Source organism: Heterodontus francisci, chromosome 1, assembly GCF_036365525.1.
Source record: "Heterodontus francisci isolate sHetFra1 chromosome 1, sHetFra1.hap1, whole genome shotgun sequence".
NCBI classification, from domain to species: Eukaryota; Metazoa; Chordata; class Chondrichthyes; order Heterodontiformes; family Heterodontidae; genus Heterodontus; species Heterodontus francisci.
This window is the reverse complement of record NC_090371.1, coordinates 283,801,405-283,819,944: the sequence shown is the minus strand read 5'-3', so window position 1 is coordinate 283,819,944 and position 18,540 is coordinate 283,801,405. Positions and strand designations below refer to the sequence as shown.

Genomic DNA, 18,540 nt, shown 5'->3' with positions numbered 1-18,540 from the left:
CAGAAATGACCACTAATCACACATGAAGGCAACAAATAATGAGTCTCAATGTATGAGATCTCTCTGTAGGCACTGCTGGTCATTTTTGAGACATCTACACTGAAAATTATAATTTGTGATGTATCTTTACTAATTAAACACTTTTATATTGAAGATGTGCCATCGATAAGTGAGTTTCCCCACCTGTAAAACCTAACAGACTTTTACCCTAATGTGTAGTGATTGCATGTTCTTGTAGAATTTATGACTTGCAAATGTAAGGTGTGACTATTACTTCTCATGAACAATACGTTACTGGCTGTAACTGCCTTGTGGATAACTTTTAAATTTGGCATTACCAATATACCGCATTTTATAATATCTGCAGATTTGTCCAAGGACCTTTTGCCAGATATCAGAAGATAGACTATGGCCCACATTCTCGGAATTAAATTAACTGTGACCTGTCGAAACAAATCCCATTCAGGTAGAGCAAACTCATTTTGTTAAGTGATACCTCAAGTAAGCTAGGTATAATACAATTCATCATTAACAGTGTGACTTCCACTACTGACTGGGGTTAAAGGAGATCCATTTAGTTCAGGTGACCCAATCAGCAGAATGCTGTACCGTAGCTTGTGAAAATGAACAAGCACAGTGTAATTTATCCAAGTACGGATAGGCTGATTACCCACTCTGCTCTACAAAACGAAAATTGATACTGTTAAACCCCTGATTGATTTGGTTACGATTTGGGGGTGCACTTAAATATAAAAATGTTGAGGTTTGCATCAATAGTGCTAACAACTGTTCCAAATGATAACAGTTCAGGTACCAGCCCAGACGATATTCCTACGAGTAGGAAAAGGTTTACAAACAAAATGACAAAATGATAATATCAGTTAATAATACAGAATTCTGCTTTCACTCGAAGCACTGTTTTCACTTTGACATGCCTGTACTTTCTAATCCTCTTAATAAGCCTTCCAAACGTGATGTTTTCTTTTCAGAAACTAATTACCAATGAAGACAGCAAAATAAGAAAGAGTGAGCTTGCATTTACAGAATAGATATTCATGTGACAGATAGAACCTAGCTGGTGGGGGTGAATTAAATTTTATTTTAGGGTTTTTTCATTCTTTGACTGATAAGGCTGTATCTGTAGCGTGGGCGGAGTCTGTGATAATACAGCTTTTTAATGGCAGAGGCGTAGTCTTGATCAGAAGCAATTTCCCTTTTCCTATTGTGCTTTTTCTGTGATTCTGTAGCAGGCATGGAGCTACCTAGGTTGTCATTACCATATGGATCAATCACATTATTTGTTCCTTGACCATTCCCATTTTGGCCATACCCATTGCTGCTGGATCCTTGACCATTTTGGCCATACCCATTGCTGTTTGATGCTTGACCATTTTGGCCATACCCATTGCTGCTTGACCCTTGACCATTTTGCCCATACCCATTGCTGTTTGACCCTTGCCCATTTTGGCCATATTGCCCATACCCATTACTGTTTGATTGATCATATCCATTGCTGTTTGACCCTTGACCATTTTGGCCATATTGGCCATACCCATTACTGTTTGACTCTTGACTATACCCATATTGATCATATCCATTGCTGTTTGACCCTTGGCCATTTTGGCTATACCCATTACTATTTGACCCTTGGCCATTTCCATATTGATCATATCCATTACTATTTGACCCTTGACCATTTTGGCCATATCCATTGCTGTTTGACCCTTGACCATTTCCATATTGATCAGATCCATTGCTGTTTGTCCCTTGGCCATTTTGGCTATACCCATTACTATTTGACCCTTGGCCATTTTGGCCATGCCCATTACTATTTGACCCTTGACCATTTTGGTTATTCCCATTACTATTTGACCCTTGACCATTTTGGCTATACCCATTGCTGTTTGACCCTTGACCATTTCCAAATTGATCATATCCATTGCTGTTTGACCCTTGACCATTTTGGCCATGCCCATTACTATTTGACCCTTGACCATTTCCATATTGATCATATCCATTGCTGTTTGACCCTTGACCATTTTGGCCATGCCCATTACTATTTGACCCTTGACCATTTCCATATTGATCATATCCATTGCTGTTTGACCCTTGACCATTTTGGCCATGCCCATTACTATTTGACCCTTGGCCATTTTGGCTATACCCATTGCTGTTTGACCCTTGACCATTCCCATATTGATTATAACTATTGCTGTTTGACTCTTGACCATTTTGGCCATATCCATTACTATTTGACCCTTGACCATTTTGGCTATACCCATTGCTGTTTGACCCTTGACCATTCCCATATTGATCATATCCATTGCTGTTTGATCCTTGACCATTTTGGCCATACCCATTGTTGTTTGATCCCTGACCATTTTGGCCATATCCATTGCTACTAGACCCCTGGCCATTTCCATTTTGGCTATCCCCATTGCTGTTTGACCCTTGACCATTTCCATATTGATCATACCCATTATTGTTTGACCCTTGACCATTCCCATTTTGGCTATACCCATTGCTGTTTGATCCTTGGCCATTTCCATTTTGGCCATCCCCATTGCTGTTTGACCCTTGACCATTCCCATATTGATTATATCCATTGCTGTTTGACCCTTGACCATTTTGGCCATTTCCATTGCTGTTTGACCCTTGACCATTCCCATTTTGGCTATACCCATTGCTGTTTGATCCTTGGCCATTTCCATTTTGGCCATCCCCATTGCTGTTTGACCCTTGACTATTTCCATATTGATTATATCCATTGCTGTTTGACCCTTGACCATTTTGGCCATTTCCATTGCTGTTTGACCCTTGACCATTCCCATTTTGGCTATACCCATTGCTGTTTGACCCTTGACCATTTCCATTTTGGCTATAACCATTACTGTTTGATCCTTGACTATATTCATCTTCATCATACCCATTACTGTTTGATTCCTCACTATACTCATCTTCGTCATACTCATTGCCGTTTGATCCCTGACCATTTTGGCTATTCCCATTACTGCTTGACCCTTGACCATTTCCATTTTGGCTATTCCCATTGCTGCTTGACCCTTGACCATTCCCATTTTGGCTATATCCATTGCTGCTTGATCCTTGATCATTTCCATTTTGGCTATTCCCATTGCTGCTTGACCCTTGACCATTCCCATTTTGGCTATATCCATTGCTGCTTGACCCTTGACCATTTCCACTTTGGCTATTCCCATTGCTGCTTGACCCTTGACCATTTCCACTTTGGCTATTCCCATTGCTGCTTGACCCTTGACCATTTCCACTTTGGCTATTCCCATTGCTGCTTGACCCTTGACCATTTCCACTTTGGCTATTCCCATTGCTGCTTGACCCTTTACCATTTCCATTTTGGTTGTATCCTTTGCTATTTCCTCCCTGACTGTCACTATTTTGACCATATCCATTGCCTTTTGCTCCTTGACCATTGCTATAAATATCATATCCATTGCCATATTGCCATTCCCAACCTTTGGATCCAGGTATAGAATCATAGAAATTTGACGTCCCTTTGCTATTAGAAGATCCTTGGTATATTCCACGTTTTTGGTTTGTGTAAAACGACCTGGTAAACGGACAGCGACGGGACCTCGATCGAAGTGAATTGTAAAAGCTGGCTCCTTTTTGTAAAGCTGTGGAACAAAAGAGTTGGAATGAAGTATTTGTAAGTCCAATTACAAAATTAATTATGCACTGTTTCACATTTTAAAATGCATGTTGTCAGTTAGCATTGGTGGGTTACGTCGACTATGCAATGAAGTAACAGTGAAGGTTGATGATGGCAGAGCAGTAGACATATATCTGGACTTTCAAAACAGACTTATTTGGAAAATAGATGCGCAACTGCATTGAAGCAATGGTGGTTACTAAGGGTATGGAATTGGCTAAAGGATAGGAGCCAGTGGTGAATGGATGTTTTTAGTTTAATTTAGAGATACAGCACTGAAACAGGCCCTTCGGCCCACCGAGTCTGTACCGACCATCAACCACCCATTTATACTAATCCTACACTAATTCCATATTCCTACCACATCCTCACCTGTCCCTATATATTTCCCTACCACCTACCTATACTAGTGGCAATTTATAATGGCCAATTTACCTACCAACCTGCAAGTCTTTTGGCTTGTGGGAGGAAACCAGAGCACCAGGAGAAAACCCACGCAGACACAGGGAGAACTTGCAAACCCCACACAGGCAGTACCCAGAATTGAACCCGGGTCGCTGGAGCTGTGAGGCTGCAGTGCTAACCACTGCACCACTGTGCCACCCTTTTCTGACTGAACAGAATTATGCAGTGGTGCCCCCCAAGGATTAGTATTAAGATCATTGCTTTTCTTGTTATACTTAGTATAGGGGATGCAATTTTGAAGTTTGCGAATAATACAAAACTTGGCAACGTAGTAACCAATGAACAGGATAGTAGCAGATTTCAGGAGTACATAGACTGGTGAAATGGGCAGACACATGGCAGATATAATGTAATGCAGATAAGTGATGCCAATTAAAAGAAGCTGGGATTGTTCTCCTTAGAGCAGAGAAGGTTAAGGGGACACTAAAATAGAGATATTCAAAATAATAAGGGATTTCGATACAGCAAGTATGGAGAAACAGTTTCTTTTGCCAAGTGGATCAGTAACCAGAGGTCATAAGATTTAAAATAATTTGATCCTTGACCATTCCCATAGAACTAAAGAGGAGGTGAGGAGAAATTTCTTCATGCAGAGGGTTGTTAAAATCTACCTGAAGGGTGGTGGAATCAGATTCCATAGCAACTTTCAAAAAGCAATTGGGCATGTACTTGAAGAGAACTAATCTGCAGGGCTATGGGGTAAAAGCAACATTGTGGGACTAATTGGATTGCTCTTTCAAAGAGCTAGCACAGACTGAATGGCCTCCTTCTGTGCTGTAAGATTCCATAATTCTATAAACTTTTCTAAAGTAGTGATATAAATTAATTTTTAAATGGATTGTTAGTAAAATATGGTGTAGAAATTTGACAATCTCAAATTGTCACTCATTAATGATGCGACACGATGCCTTTAGCAAAGGACTCATTGGAAGTGCTTGAATTCCTGACATTTGCACAGAGCTTGCGTCAGGAGTACAAGAGATGAACATTTACCCCAAGTGAGCTAAGAATAGATGAGATGCTGTCAAATAAAAATTAACTGAATAATGTAAGTTGGATTTATAATGGTGACCACACCAAATTTGGACTGAATATCTTTAAATGACAAGGTAATCATTAATTCAATTCTGCACCACTCCACGTTCCAGTGCAGAAATGAAAGGGTTGTAAAGTCTTGGGAATTACTGTCCTAAGATGAGGAGAAACTGAATTGAAGTGTATCTCAGAATGCTCCAGCAACCGGCAGAGAAATACAGGCAACAGTTTTGTTCAGGTTTACGTACTTTGTTCCATTGGTGCATTGGTTTGGTCCATTGGTGTGTTGGTTAGTGCCAGCTGGCAACCTGGATGATCAGGATTGGTTAGACAGTTCTTATTGTCAGGATTGATTGCGATTTCATGATTAATAGCTAAGAAAAAGAGAAACACTTTTATTTAGTGAGAGCAATTTCAATTCCAATCCCAATGATTCAGAGACAGAGACATTATCATCAAAAAAAGACTGCAAACCAATGGAGGGCTGATCAAAATCTTGTTCACACAGGTAGGCTTTAAGGACTGTCTTACAGGAGGAGAGGGAGATAAAGAAAGGGAGAGGTTTAGTCGTGGCCACCAATAATGGGGTGAATATGGGGTGGTTGGGTGAATAATACACAAAAGGCTAGAGAATGCATTAAGGGCTATCAGGAGAAGACTACATCTTTGAAAAAGGATCTATAGACTTTGATCATCACGCCTTGAACGAACAGATCAACGGTACAGAAGAATATTAAATCTCTCCGTTGAGGGATTTATGGAGGCTTCTGAAATGTAGAATATCTTTCCTGTAACATTCATAAAACCAGAATAAGACTGTAAAATATATTTCTGGCAGTATTAGCAAACAAACATTTATTGCAACCCCTCCTTCATCTGCAATTTTCACCTGCGTGTTAACAGGTTTAAGCTGTAAGTGTGGCTGACCTTGCACCTGGCAACCGCATAAACCTCAGCTCATTTAAAACTCTGCTACATCTATGCTAACTTTTACCAAGTCCTGTTTACCTATCACCTCTGTCCTCATTGACCTACTTTGGCCCATGGTGCAGTAATGCCTCAATTTTTAAAAATTTCTGTTCTCATTTACAAATCCCTCCCTGGCCCTCCCCTCTCTATCACTGTAACCTCCTCCAGGCCTTCAACTATTTGAAAATTCTGCACTCTTTTAATTCTGGTCTCTTGTGTACCCCCAGTTTTCATCGTTCCACTATTGGCGGTGATATCTTTAGCTGCTTAGATCCTGAGCTCTGGAATTCCCACCCTAAGCCTCTCTGCTTCTCTCTCTCTCCTCCTTTAAGACACTCCTTAAAACTTACCTCTTTGACCAAACTTTTGGTCACCTGTCCTAATGTTATCCTTATATAAAAAAAAATCTGGAATTTAAAGCTAGTTTAATGATGGCCATGAAACCATTGTCAATTGTTGTAAAAACCCATCTGGTTCACTAATGTCCTTTAGGGAAGGAAATCTGCTGTCCTTACCTGGTCTGGCCTACATGTGACTCCAGATCCACAGCAATGTGGTTGACTCTTACATGCCCTCTGAAATGGCCTAGCAAGCCACTCAGTTCAAGGGCAATTAGGGATGGGCAATAACTGCTGGCCTGGCCTGCGACGCCCACATCCCATGAAAGAATTTAAAAAAAATATGGCTCCTTGTCAAATTTGATTTGATAATGCTCCTGTGAAGCACCTTGGGACATTTTTACCACATTATCGGTGTTATATAAATGCAAGTTGTTGTTGTTGTTAATAATGTCTCCATTAAAATAGCAGATAGAGGCAGATTGAGAAAACATTTTTCTGCTAATATTGGGGCAATAATTCCAGTGCACCACTTCGGGCTTTGTGGCAATAATATGTTGCAAATTAGCACACTTCCACTTGCTCATTTTTATCTGTTATTTTAAGTGGATACAAAATCGCGGACAGGGGATGCGCAGTTTTGTGATGTGGATTCCCTGCATTTAGGAGCATCTCCAGGGAATATTCACTCCATTGCTAACTGTAATTTCTAATCTATGACCCAATGCTCTATGCATTTAAGGTGAATCCACATAAACACATAAGGGAGAAAGGAATAGACAGATCTGCTGATAGAGGTAGATACAGAGGTGTGGGCGGAGGCTCAGTGGAGCACAGATCAGTTCTGCTGAATGGCTTGATTCCGAGCTGTAAATTCTATGTGAATTACTATATATAGTATCATACAGCACAGAAGGAGGTCATTCAGCCCATCGTGCTGGTGCTGGTTCTTTGAAAGAGCTATCCAATTAGTGCCACTCCCCCGGCTCTTTCCCCATAGCACTGCAATTCTTTTCCTTTTCAAATATTTATCCAATTCCCCTTTTGAAAGTTACCATTGAATCTGCTTCCACCGCCCTTTCAGGCAGCGCATTCCAGAGCACAACAACACACTACATAAAAAAAAATTCCTTCCCCTCTGGTTCTTTTGCCAATTACCTTATAACTGTGTCCTCTGGTTACTGACCATTCAGCATTACAAAATATACAAGACACTTTTCGAGATATGTCAGAAAGCTTGTGTACTCTTTAAGTGCACTGCGCTATAAAGGCCAATTTCAATATCAGATGTTTCAAATTCCTTTTAAAATATATTTTAAAAAAGTAATTTAGAAAGAAACTTCATAGGTCAAAGCAACATTATAAAGATTAACTGCTGTTTGCTGTCATCTTGCAGCAAGAAACTTACCTGTAGCTGTAATCGTTTGTAAAGCAACAAAGGCACAGATTGTGATTGCAAATGCTTGACTGTCCATGTCTGCAAAAGCTGTCAGAACAGTGAGGAGCTGGTGCTGGAGAGCTGCACAGTACGACTTATATTACCCTCCCAAAGTGAGAGTAAACCTATAATTACTGCTTAGAGTCACCCGCCACACCAACACAGACACTGCAATTTAGTTTAGAGGGTTGTATTTACTCTCTAAAAGTCAAATCTTCACAATTCTCAGCGATGAATAATGCTTGATTGAGCCATTAAATCATTTCTGTCTTTAGTGGAAAAGGAACCTTCTCGGTTTTTGGCACAGTGTGAGCTTTATTCTACATGGATGTATACTTTGGAAGATTACATATGCAGCCATAAACATGCATTTATACAAGCCCTTTAATGTAGAAAAATGTCCCAAAGCATTTTACAAAGGTATGAGCATAAAATGGACACCAAGCCTAAAAAAGAGGCTTTAGGAGTGGTGACTAAAATGTTGGTCAAAGAGATGGGTTTTAAGAACATAAGAGCAGAATAAATAGGAGCAGGAGTAGACCACATGGCCCATCAAGCTTGCTCCACCATTCATCATGATTATGGCTGATCATGGGCTTTAACTCCACTTTCCCGCCTGCCCCCCATGTGCCTTGATTCTCCGAGAGACCATGGGCTGAATTTTATTTGCGCACTGAACATCGCGGTGGCATGCTTTGAATTTGACGCCTTCCGCCACGGAAGTACCGCCGCGGAGCCCCCACGATATTTCGCATGGGGGCTCATTTAAATGGAGGGGGCGGAGCGGCCGCCCCCCCTTAGAAGCAATTTAAATATTTAAAGGGACAGGTTCGTTAATAAATTGAAATAAAAATCTGTTCACACCTGCATTCCCCTCTCCCACCCCCCAATGAATAAACAATTAATTTTTTGCCCCATCCCCCCCAAAAAAGTGAGTTCTCACACACAACCTTTCCCTCCCGAACTTTATTCCCTTTGACCCTAAACCCCTTCCCACCATCCCCGCAACCAATCGGACCAGTTTTCACCGCTCCTTCACCCCTCCCGCCCTGATAATTTCAGTCCTCCCCCTCCCTCCCCCACCCCTACCAGTGTCTTGCCTCGGAACTGTGTACAAAATTCTGAAGGCGTGCGAGTTGCGGTCGGCACCCATAATATCGCCATGGGGTGGTTACCTGGTCCAGGTAAGTTCATTAACATTTATTTGCATGAATTTTAGTAAGGAAATGAAGGGGGGGGGGCCGCACTGAGGTCTCACTTCTGCCAGTAAGGCGGAGCCTTCTCGGGATCAGGGGTTGTGGCGGGCCTCTCCCGCAAGTATTTTATGGGCCACCCTGCCACGACTCCCTACATCAAGGGGGTGGTAAAATTCAGCTCCATAAATCTACCTATCCCCACCTTAAATGTAATCAATGATGGAGCATCCACAACCCTCTGGGGTAGAGAATTCCAAAGATTCACAATCCTTTAAGTGAAGTAATTTCTCCTCATCTCAGTCCTGAATGATTGACCCCTTATCCTGAAACTGTGCCCCTGTGTTCTAGATTCCCCAGCCTGGGGAAACAATGTCTCAGTATCTACCCTATCCAGCCCCTTCAGAATCTTGAATATTTCAATAAGATCACCTCTCATTCTTCTAAACTCTAGAGAATATAGGCTCAATTTACTTAGCCTCTCATCATAGGACAAATCTCTCATCCCAGGAACCAAACTAGTAAGCCTTCGCTGTACTGCCCCAATGCAAGTATTCCTTAAATATGGAGACTAAAATTGCACACAGAATTCCTGATGTGGTCTCACCAAAACCTCATACAGTTGTAGCAAGACTTCTTTATTCTTGTACTCCAATCCTCTTGCAATAAAGGCCAACATGCCATTTGCTTTCCTAATCGTTTGCTGTACCTGCATGCCAACTTTTTGTGTTCCTTGTACAAGTATACCCAAGTCTCTCTGAACAGCAACATTTACAAGTTTTGCTCCTTTTCTATTCTTACAACCAAAGTGAATAACCTCACACTTACCTCATTATACTCCATCTGTCACCTTGTTGCCCACTCACTTAACCTGTCTAAATCTCTTTGCAGCCTCTTTGTATCCTCCTCACAGTTTACCTTTCCACCGAGCTTTGTATCATCAGCAAACTCTCTCGTCTAAGACATTAATATAGATGGTAAATAGCGGAGGCCCCAGCACTGATCCTTGTGGCACTCCACTAGTCGCAGCCTGCCAACTTGAGAATGCCCCATTTATCCCTACTCATGAAAGGCGCTGGATAAATGCTTTTTTTTCCTGAGGTGACTGAAAGCATAGCTGCCGTTGAAAGGATGGGCAGAGCTGGGATGTGCGAGAGGGCAGAGCCAGAGGAACAGAAAGTTTATGTTGCAGGGTTGAAGGAAGTTATAGAGACAGACAGGAGCAAGGCCATGAAGGAATTTAAAGACAATGATGAAAATTTAATTAGGTGGGGGAGAGGATCCAACATATGCCGCGAGGACAGGAGTTATGGATGAATGGATTTGATACAGGAAAGGATATTTGTAGCTGAGTTCTGGGTGAGTTGATGCATATGGTGCAATATGGAACATACAACAGCAATGTGACTTTATTAATATTATAGGGTTTCCATATCATCTTCAGCAGCTCAGAGGCTTTATGTGATTGATATTTTACAGAGCTGCTTTGAATTCCTTTTTAGTCCCTTCACTGTGAGAATATTAGCAATCTTTAACACAGAATGCCCAACTTTAATTCCTATCTACAAATAATATAGGTTTTGGGTGGTCAGCATTATATTTTTTGCTGAAACTGGAAGTGAAACATGTACTTTGTTCTCTGTTGTACCAAGTTGTTCCTGAAGGAGAATAAAGAAAGACTTGTATTTGTGTAGCAACTTTCACATCTTTGGAATGTCTCAAAGTGCTTCACAACCAATTAATTACTTTTTGAATTGTATTCTGTTTTTGCAAGGTACATGGCACAGTCTCACAAGCAGCAATGAGAAGCCTGACCAGTTATTCTGCTCTGCATTCCTCCAATTCGGACCTCTTGTGTATCCCTGATTTTCATCACAGCACCACTGGCGGACTGCCTTTAGCTGCCTGGCTCCAAAGCTCGGTAACTGCTTTCCAAAACCTCTCTACCTCTTTCACCAAACTTTTGGTTACCTGTCCTAATATCTCCTTATGTGTCTTGGTGTCAATTTTTGTTGATATAACACTCCTGTGAAGCACGTCGGGATGTTTTGTTAAAGGGGCTATGTAAATGCAAGTAGTTGTATGATACAAGGTAATCTCCAGCCAGACTCAATGACAAGCATAGCACTGCCAGTAGCTCTCAAAATCACTTCAGCTGTAATATTTTAAATTGCATGCTCAGTCTAAGCTTCTACAGAGGAAATCAGCAACATCAGCCAATAGATTTACCAGAATGATACCTGGAATACAAAGATCAAGCTCCAAGGAGATATTAAACAAATGAGGGTTTTATTCTTTGGAATTTAGAAGACGAAGGGGTGATTTGATCGATGTTTTCAAGGAGAACAGATAGGGAAGATAGAGAGAGACTATTTCTGCTACTTCAGGAGGTTAGGACTAGGGGGCAGAGTCTAAAAATTAGAGCCAGACCTTTCAGGAGTGAAAATAGGAAAGAATTCTCCACACAAAGGGTGATAGAGGTTTGGAACTGTCTTCCACAAACAGCAGTTGATGCTAGTTCAGTTGTTAATTTTAAATCTGAGATTGATAGATTTCTATTAACCAAAGGTTTTAAGGGATATGGGGCAAAGCTGGGTGTATGGAGTTCGGTCACAGATCAGCCATGATCTCATTGAATGGTGGAACAGGCTTGAGGGGCTGAATGGCCTCCTCCTGTCCCTATCATATGCATAGATGCATTAAGCAGGTGATGTATTACTGGCTACATCTAGAAAACTCAAGTTTTTCTTTATGAATAACTGAAACCAGCACGAGAGGATACTGCATTATACCCACTTTCCTGCAAGTCCAATTATACCCATGTAGTCCTACGTGTCCTTGCATTAAAAATAACTGCAGATTCATCAATTGTAATGGGTTAACATTCCATCAAAGTGTATCATCTGCACAGCATCATGAAGGTTAATGTCTGTCTCAGGTAGCAGTCACCATGCTTTTATTTCAGAAGGAGGCCATTTGGTCCATCATACCTGTGCTGGCTCTTTGAAAGAGCTATCCAATTAATCCCATTCCCCTTGCTCCTTCCCTGTGGCTCAGTAAATTTATCTTTTTAAGTATATATCTGCATTCTCTTGTGAAAATTATGATTGATGGTGCCTGTGAATGTTTGTTGCTAGAAGTTGCAGAATAAGGTACTGCAGCATAATGGTTACATTATCGGAATTGTAATCCAGCAGACCTGGACTAATGGTCTAGGAACACGAGTTCAAATCCCACCACAGCAGTTGGGGAATTTAAATGTAGTTAATTAAATAAATCTGGAATAAAGACTGGTCTCAGTAATGGTGACCATGAAACTACCTGCTTGTTGTAAAAGCCCGTCTGGTTCATTAATGTCCTTTAGGGAAGGAAATCTGCTGTCCTTACCTGGTCTGGCCTACATGTGACTCCAGACCCACAGCAATATGGTTGACTCTTAACTGCCCTCTGAAATGACCTGGTAAGGTCATGAAGGCAGCTCACCACCACCTTCTCGAGGGCAATTAGAGCTGGGCAATAAATGCTGGCCTGGCCAGTGACACCCACATCCTGTGAATTAATAAAAGAAAAGGTAATTGAGAATGGTTCTGTGGAATTAATGGCTGACGTTTCTTTAAGTAGAGTAGAAACACAGCCAATTAAAATTAGACAGCATCAGATCGTAGGACCTGGAAGTTCATAGGACAATTTAATTAAAGGAAACATCAAATTACATTTCCTATGCTATAATTTTCTTATTGCAGAAGATATTGGAATTTGACTATCTATTCTGAGAGGCTCTTGCCGAGATCCACAAGTCTTGTTGAGTCGAGTTGTGAGCTGTGTAAGCATTTTGACGGAAGCTCAAACATTTGCAAATGTAATCATATTACAAACTGCCAAAGGGAAGCCTTGATATCAGCATTAGGTGTTTGGCAGCGTAATATAAAACCTGCTGGATTTTATAGCTGCAAAAGCAGAGGAGTTGAAGGTTTGCCCAGTATTTTCTTAATTCTAAAATTGATGTAACTTGCATTGACATTAAATGAAAATAAACTTGGGGGAGATTAAAATAGATTTCTGATTCAGCATTGCCCACTTTGTGCAATAGTACAAAGCCAATATTTATCTGACTGACTATAACAGGAAGTTAAATTAGGCTGGTGTATAATGAGCTGCCAATCTGATCCTATCATATACCAGGCAGCCCTTTTAGTTTAACATTACACCTGGATTAGTCAGAGGGAACAGGGCAATTGCCAAATATCTCATTTCCATTTGTTACATTATGTGGAAATGTAAATGATTTCAGTTCTGGAACAGAAAATGTTTTACACATGTTTTTGGCTTGCAAGATTTGTGGTCAAACATTGCGGGATTATAGGGTGAATTGAGTGCTGCCCTGAAAGGAAGCATAAGTCAGAGATAAGGGGCAGAATTTGGATTCCAGACAAAGGCGGAACCAGAGGCGGGAAGGCCCAAAAACTGATGTTGGAGAGCGGCATGCCTGGTACCTGGCATGTTCCTGCGACCATGCCATTTTCATTCCGGCAGCAGTGGAGTAGTGACGACTACCCACTCACTAGCAGTGGAGTAGTGACGACTACCCACTCACTAGCAGTGGAGTAGTGACGACTACCCACTCACTAGCAGTGGATAAGTGATAACTACCCACTCACTAGCAGTGGAGAAGTGCTAACTACCCACTCACTAGCAGTGGAGAAGTGATAACTACCCACTCACTAGCAGTGGAGAAGTGATAACTACCCACTCACTAGCAGTGGAGAAGTGACGACTACTCACTCACTAGCAGTGGAGAAGTGCTAACTACCCACTCACTAGCAGTGGAGAAGTGATAACTACCCACTCACTAGCAGTGGAGAAGTGATGACTACCCACTCACTAGCAGTGGAGAAGTGACGACTGCCCACTCACTAGCAGTGGATAAGTGATAACTACCCACTCACTAGCAGTGGAGAAGTGATGACTACTCACTCACTAGCAGTGGAGAAGTGCTAACTACCCACTCACTAGCAGTGGAGAAGTGATAACTACCCACTCACTAGCAGTGGAGAAGTGATAACTACCCACTCACTAGCAGTGGATAAGTGATAACTACCCACTCACTAGCAGTGGAGACATGACGACTACCCACTCACTAGCAGTGGATAAGTGATGACTACCCACTCACTAGCAGTGGATAAGTGATAACTACCCACTCACTAGCAGTGGAGAAGTGATGACTACCCACTCACTAGCAGTGGAGAAATGACGACTGCCCACTCACTAGCAGTGGATAAGTGATAACTACCCACTCACTAGCAGTGGAGAAGTGCCGACTACTCACTCACTAGCAGTGGAGAAGTGACAACTACCCACTCACTAGCAGTGGAGAAGTGCCGACTACTCACTCACTAGCAGTGGAGAAGTGACGACTACCCACTCACTAGCAGTGGAGTAGTGACGACTACCCACTCACTAGCAGTGGAGAAGTGATAACTACCCACTCACTAGCAGTGGAGAAGTGATGACTACCCACTCACTAGCAGTGGAGAAGTGACGACTACCCACTCACTAGCAGTGGATAAGTGATAACTACCCACTCACTAGCAGTGGAGAAGTGATGACTACCCACTCACTAGCAGTGGAGAAGTGACGACTACCCACTCACTAGCAGTGGAGTAGTGACGACTACCCACTCACTAGCAGTGGAGTAGTGACGACTACCCACTCACTAGCAGTGGATAAATGATGACTACCCACTCACTAGCAGTGGATAAGTGATGACTACCCACTCACTAGCAGTGGAGAAGTGATAACTACCCACTCACTAGCAGCAGAGGAGTGACGACTGCCCACTCACTAGCAGTGGAGAAGTGATAACTACCCACTCACTAGCAGTGGAGAAGTGATGACTACCCACTCACTAGCAGTGGAGAAGTGATAACTACCCACTCACTAGCAGCAGAGGAGTGACGACTGCCCACTCACTAGCAGTGTAGTGACGACTACCCACTCACTAGCAGTGGAGAAGTGATAACTACCCAGTCACTAGCAGTGGAGAAGTGATAACTACCCACTCACTAGCAGTGTAGTGACGACTACCCACTCACTAGCAGTGGAGAAGTGATAACTACCCAGTCACTAGCAGTGGAGAAGTGATAACTACCCACTCACTAGCAGCAGAGGAGTGACGACTGCCCACTCACTAGCAGTGTAGTGACGACTACCCACTCACTAGCAGTGGAGAAGTGATAACTACCCACTCACTAGCAGTGGAGAAGTGATAACTACCCACTCACTAGCAGCAGAGGAGTGACGACTGCCCACTCACTAGCAGTGTAGTGACGACTACCCACTCACTAGCAGTGGAGAAATGACGACTGCCCACTCACTAGCAGTGGAGGAGTAATGACTACCCACTCACTAGCAGTGGGGGAGTGATGAATACCCACTCACTAGCAGTGGAGAAGTGCTAACTACCCACTCACTAGCAGCAGAGGAGTGATAACTACCCACTCACTAGTAGTGGAGAAGTGCTAACTACCCACTCACTAGCAGTGGAGAAGTGATGACTACCCACTCAGTAGCAGTGGAGAAGTGCTAACTACCCACTCACTAGCAGTGGAGTAGTGACGACTACCCACTCACTAACAGCGGAGAAGTGATGACTACCCACTCACTAGCAGTGGGGGAGTGATGAATACCCACTCACTAGCAGTGGAGAAGTGCTAACTACCCACTCACTAGCAGTGGAGAAGTGCTAACTACCCACTCACTAGCAGTGGGGAAGTGCTAACTACCCACTCACTAGCAGAGTTAACTTTCAGGTCTGTGAACTTGGACGTTAACTCTGTTTCTCTCTCTATAGCTGCTGCCTGACCTGCTGGGTTTCTGCAGCACCTTCTGCTTTGCTGCCAGATTGACAGCAGCCCCGCTCTTCAGCACTCAGGAGACAGCTGTCAGGAAGCAGGTGAAGGGGCGCTTAAAACAGGGCCCTAGCACCTGCTGCACCACTGTCAAAAACTCTCTCACTGCGCCGCATGTCCCGCCTCTCCCCACATAATGTGGGCGTGGGGGGTGCGGGGGGGGTGGCGGCTCGACACAGTGATGCTAATGAGCCCCCGCGTGTAATATCACAGGGGGTTCTGCGGTGGCTGCTAAGTGTGGGCACTGCTGTGGAGTGCGACACCCGTATCAAATTCAGCCCATGTCTCTGAAGCACTGGTCCAGGCCTCTGGATTACTAGTCCAGTAACATTACCACTCTGCTGCCGTTACTCTGCACCCCACCGCCCCCTCTCCCCCACCCTGTTCAATGATGATGAGAGATTACAGAAGCTAGAGTTGTATTCCCTGGAGTTTAGAAGGTTAAGGGGTGATTTGTCCAAAGTTCTCAAGATATCAAGGGAAACAGGTAGGGTAGATAGAGAGAAACTATTCCTGCTGGTTGGGGAGTCTAGGACTGGGGAAATAATCTAAAAGTTAGTGCCAGGCCTTTCGGGAATGAAATAAAAACAGAAAGTGCTGGAAATACTCAGCAGTTCTGGCAACACAAGGGTGACCCACAGATACTGCCAGAGCTGCTGAGTATTTCCAGCGCTTTCTGTATTTATTTCCGATTTCCAGCATCCGCTGTATTCTGCTTTTACTTTCAGGAAAGAAGTTCGGAAACTTAAAGGGTGGTAGAAGTTTGGAACTCTCTTCCGCAAATGGCAGTTCATGCTAAATCAATCGTTAATTTTAAATCTGAGATTGAAAGATTTTTAACCAAAGGTATTAAGGGGCAAAGGTGGGAATATGGAGTTAGGTCGCAGATCAGCCATGATCTCATTAAATGGTGAATCAGGCTCGAGGGACTAAATGGCCTACTCCTGTTCCTATGTGTCTATGCAGTGGGTGCTTTCTTGTGGTGGCTAAATTTGTCGCTGGGCACAGGGCGGGTGAGAGGCAAGGGCAAGAGGAGATGGGGAGGCTACTGGCTACCAGCGTCAGGGGGCTGGAAAAAACAGAGCAATGAGGCTGGTACATTTTCTCCTGTGATTAAGAGGCAGACTCTCCTTCACACTGATGCACATTAGAATTCGAATTAGAACATTACAGCGCAGTACAGGCCCTTCGGCCCTCGATGTTGCGCCGACCTGTGAAACCATCTGACCTACACTATTCCATTTTCATCCATATGTCTATCCAATGACCACTTAAATGCCCTTAAAGTTGGCGAATCTACTACTGCTGCAGGCAGGGCGTTCCACGCCCTTACTACTCTCTGAGTAAAGAAACTACCTCTCACATCTGTCCTATATCTATCACCCCTCAACTTGAAGCTATGTCCCCTCGTGTTTGCCATCACCATCCGAGGAAAAAGACGCTCACTATCCACCCTATCTAACCCTCTGATTATCTTATATGTCTCTATTAAGTCACCTCTCCTCCTCCTTCTCTCCAACGAAAACAACCTCAAGTCCCTCAGCCTTTCCTCGTAAGACCTTCCCTCCATACCATCCGAAACTGTTTGTGGATCAATACACTACAGCCAAACGTACACAGTGAACAGCCATATTTCTCACTTACAGGCTGAAAACATTGAAAAATAAAGGATGGGGAAATCTGAGGTTGCTGCAATTTTATCTCAGCAGGATATTAACACCTTTGCTGCTGAGTCTAATTTTACTTTGTAGAGCTGAGAAAACACATGACAGGATCATTTCAGCCCCGGAGCAAATGCCTCTTTCAAATCCTTCTTACTTTATCCTTTAACTCAACATTGAAAAAGGCGACTACCGCACAGCTGCCAATGGTGGAGTTATTAAAATCGGGGATGCTCAAGAGGCCAGAATTAGAGGAGTGCAGATAATTCAGAGGGTTGTAGAGCTGGAGGAGTTTACAGAGAGAAGAAGGGGCCAGGCCCTGGAGGGATTAGAACACAAGGATGAGAATTTTAAAATCGAGATGTTGCCAGACCGGGCGCCAATGTCAGTCAGTTAGCACAGTGGGGGTGATGGGTTAATGGGACTTGGTATGAGTTAATGTATGGGCAGCAGTATTCTGGGAAGCCAGGCAGGCAGGTTAAATTATACTACTATACTTTAGTGCTGATGTAGTAACCTGGGTCTACCCTAGCCATGTTATACCAGCCGTCACGTAGATCAGGCAAATTGTGCTCACACGAACACAGCAATTACACGCAGTGTGGACTTTAGTTGTAACAGTGAGGACTGGGGAGGATGAATAATGGGAAAAAAATGGTAGGGGAAAAGATCCCAATTTCTACAGATGTGGAATATTCCGCACTGGTGCTCCTGGCTTTTTAAATGCTTTCCTTTCCAATAATTTCCTCCACAGATTGAAAATCATATCCAATGCACTTAGTAATCAGGTATCATCACAAATATTTGTTGCATAAGCCTTTTTGGAGATGCCTTTCCTCTCTGAG

General features: G+C 43.0%; 1 protein-coding gene across 1 annotated transcript in view; it reads right to left on the bottom strand.

The window, feature by feature from the left end:
- Nucleotides 1-1,101: 1,101 nt before the first annotated feature.
- LOC137372939 (filaggrin-2-like) overlaps nucleotides 1,102-18,540 on the bottom strand; it is a 104,961-nt gene continuing 87,522 nt past the window's right edge. Inside the window, exons 3-4 of the mRNA XM_068037508.1 lie at nucleotides 5,437-5,562; nucleotides 1,102-3,653 (exon numbers count right to left, since the gene is read on the bottom strand). Coding sequence (XP_067893609.1) covers nucleotides 1,102-3,653; nucleotides 5,437-5,562 — 2,678 coding nt within the window. The remainder of the gene's footprint in view (nucleotides 3,654-5,436; nucleotides 5,563-18,540) is intronic.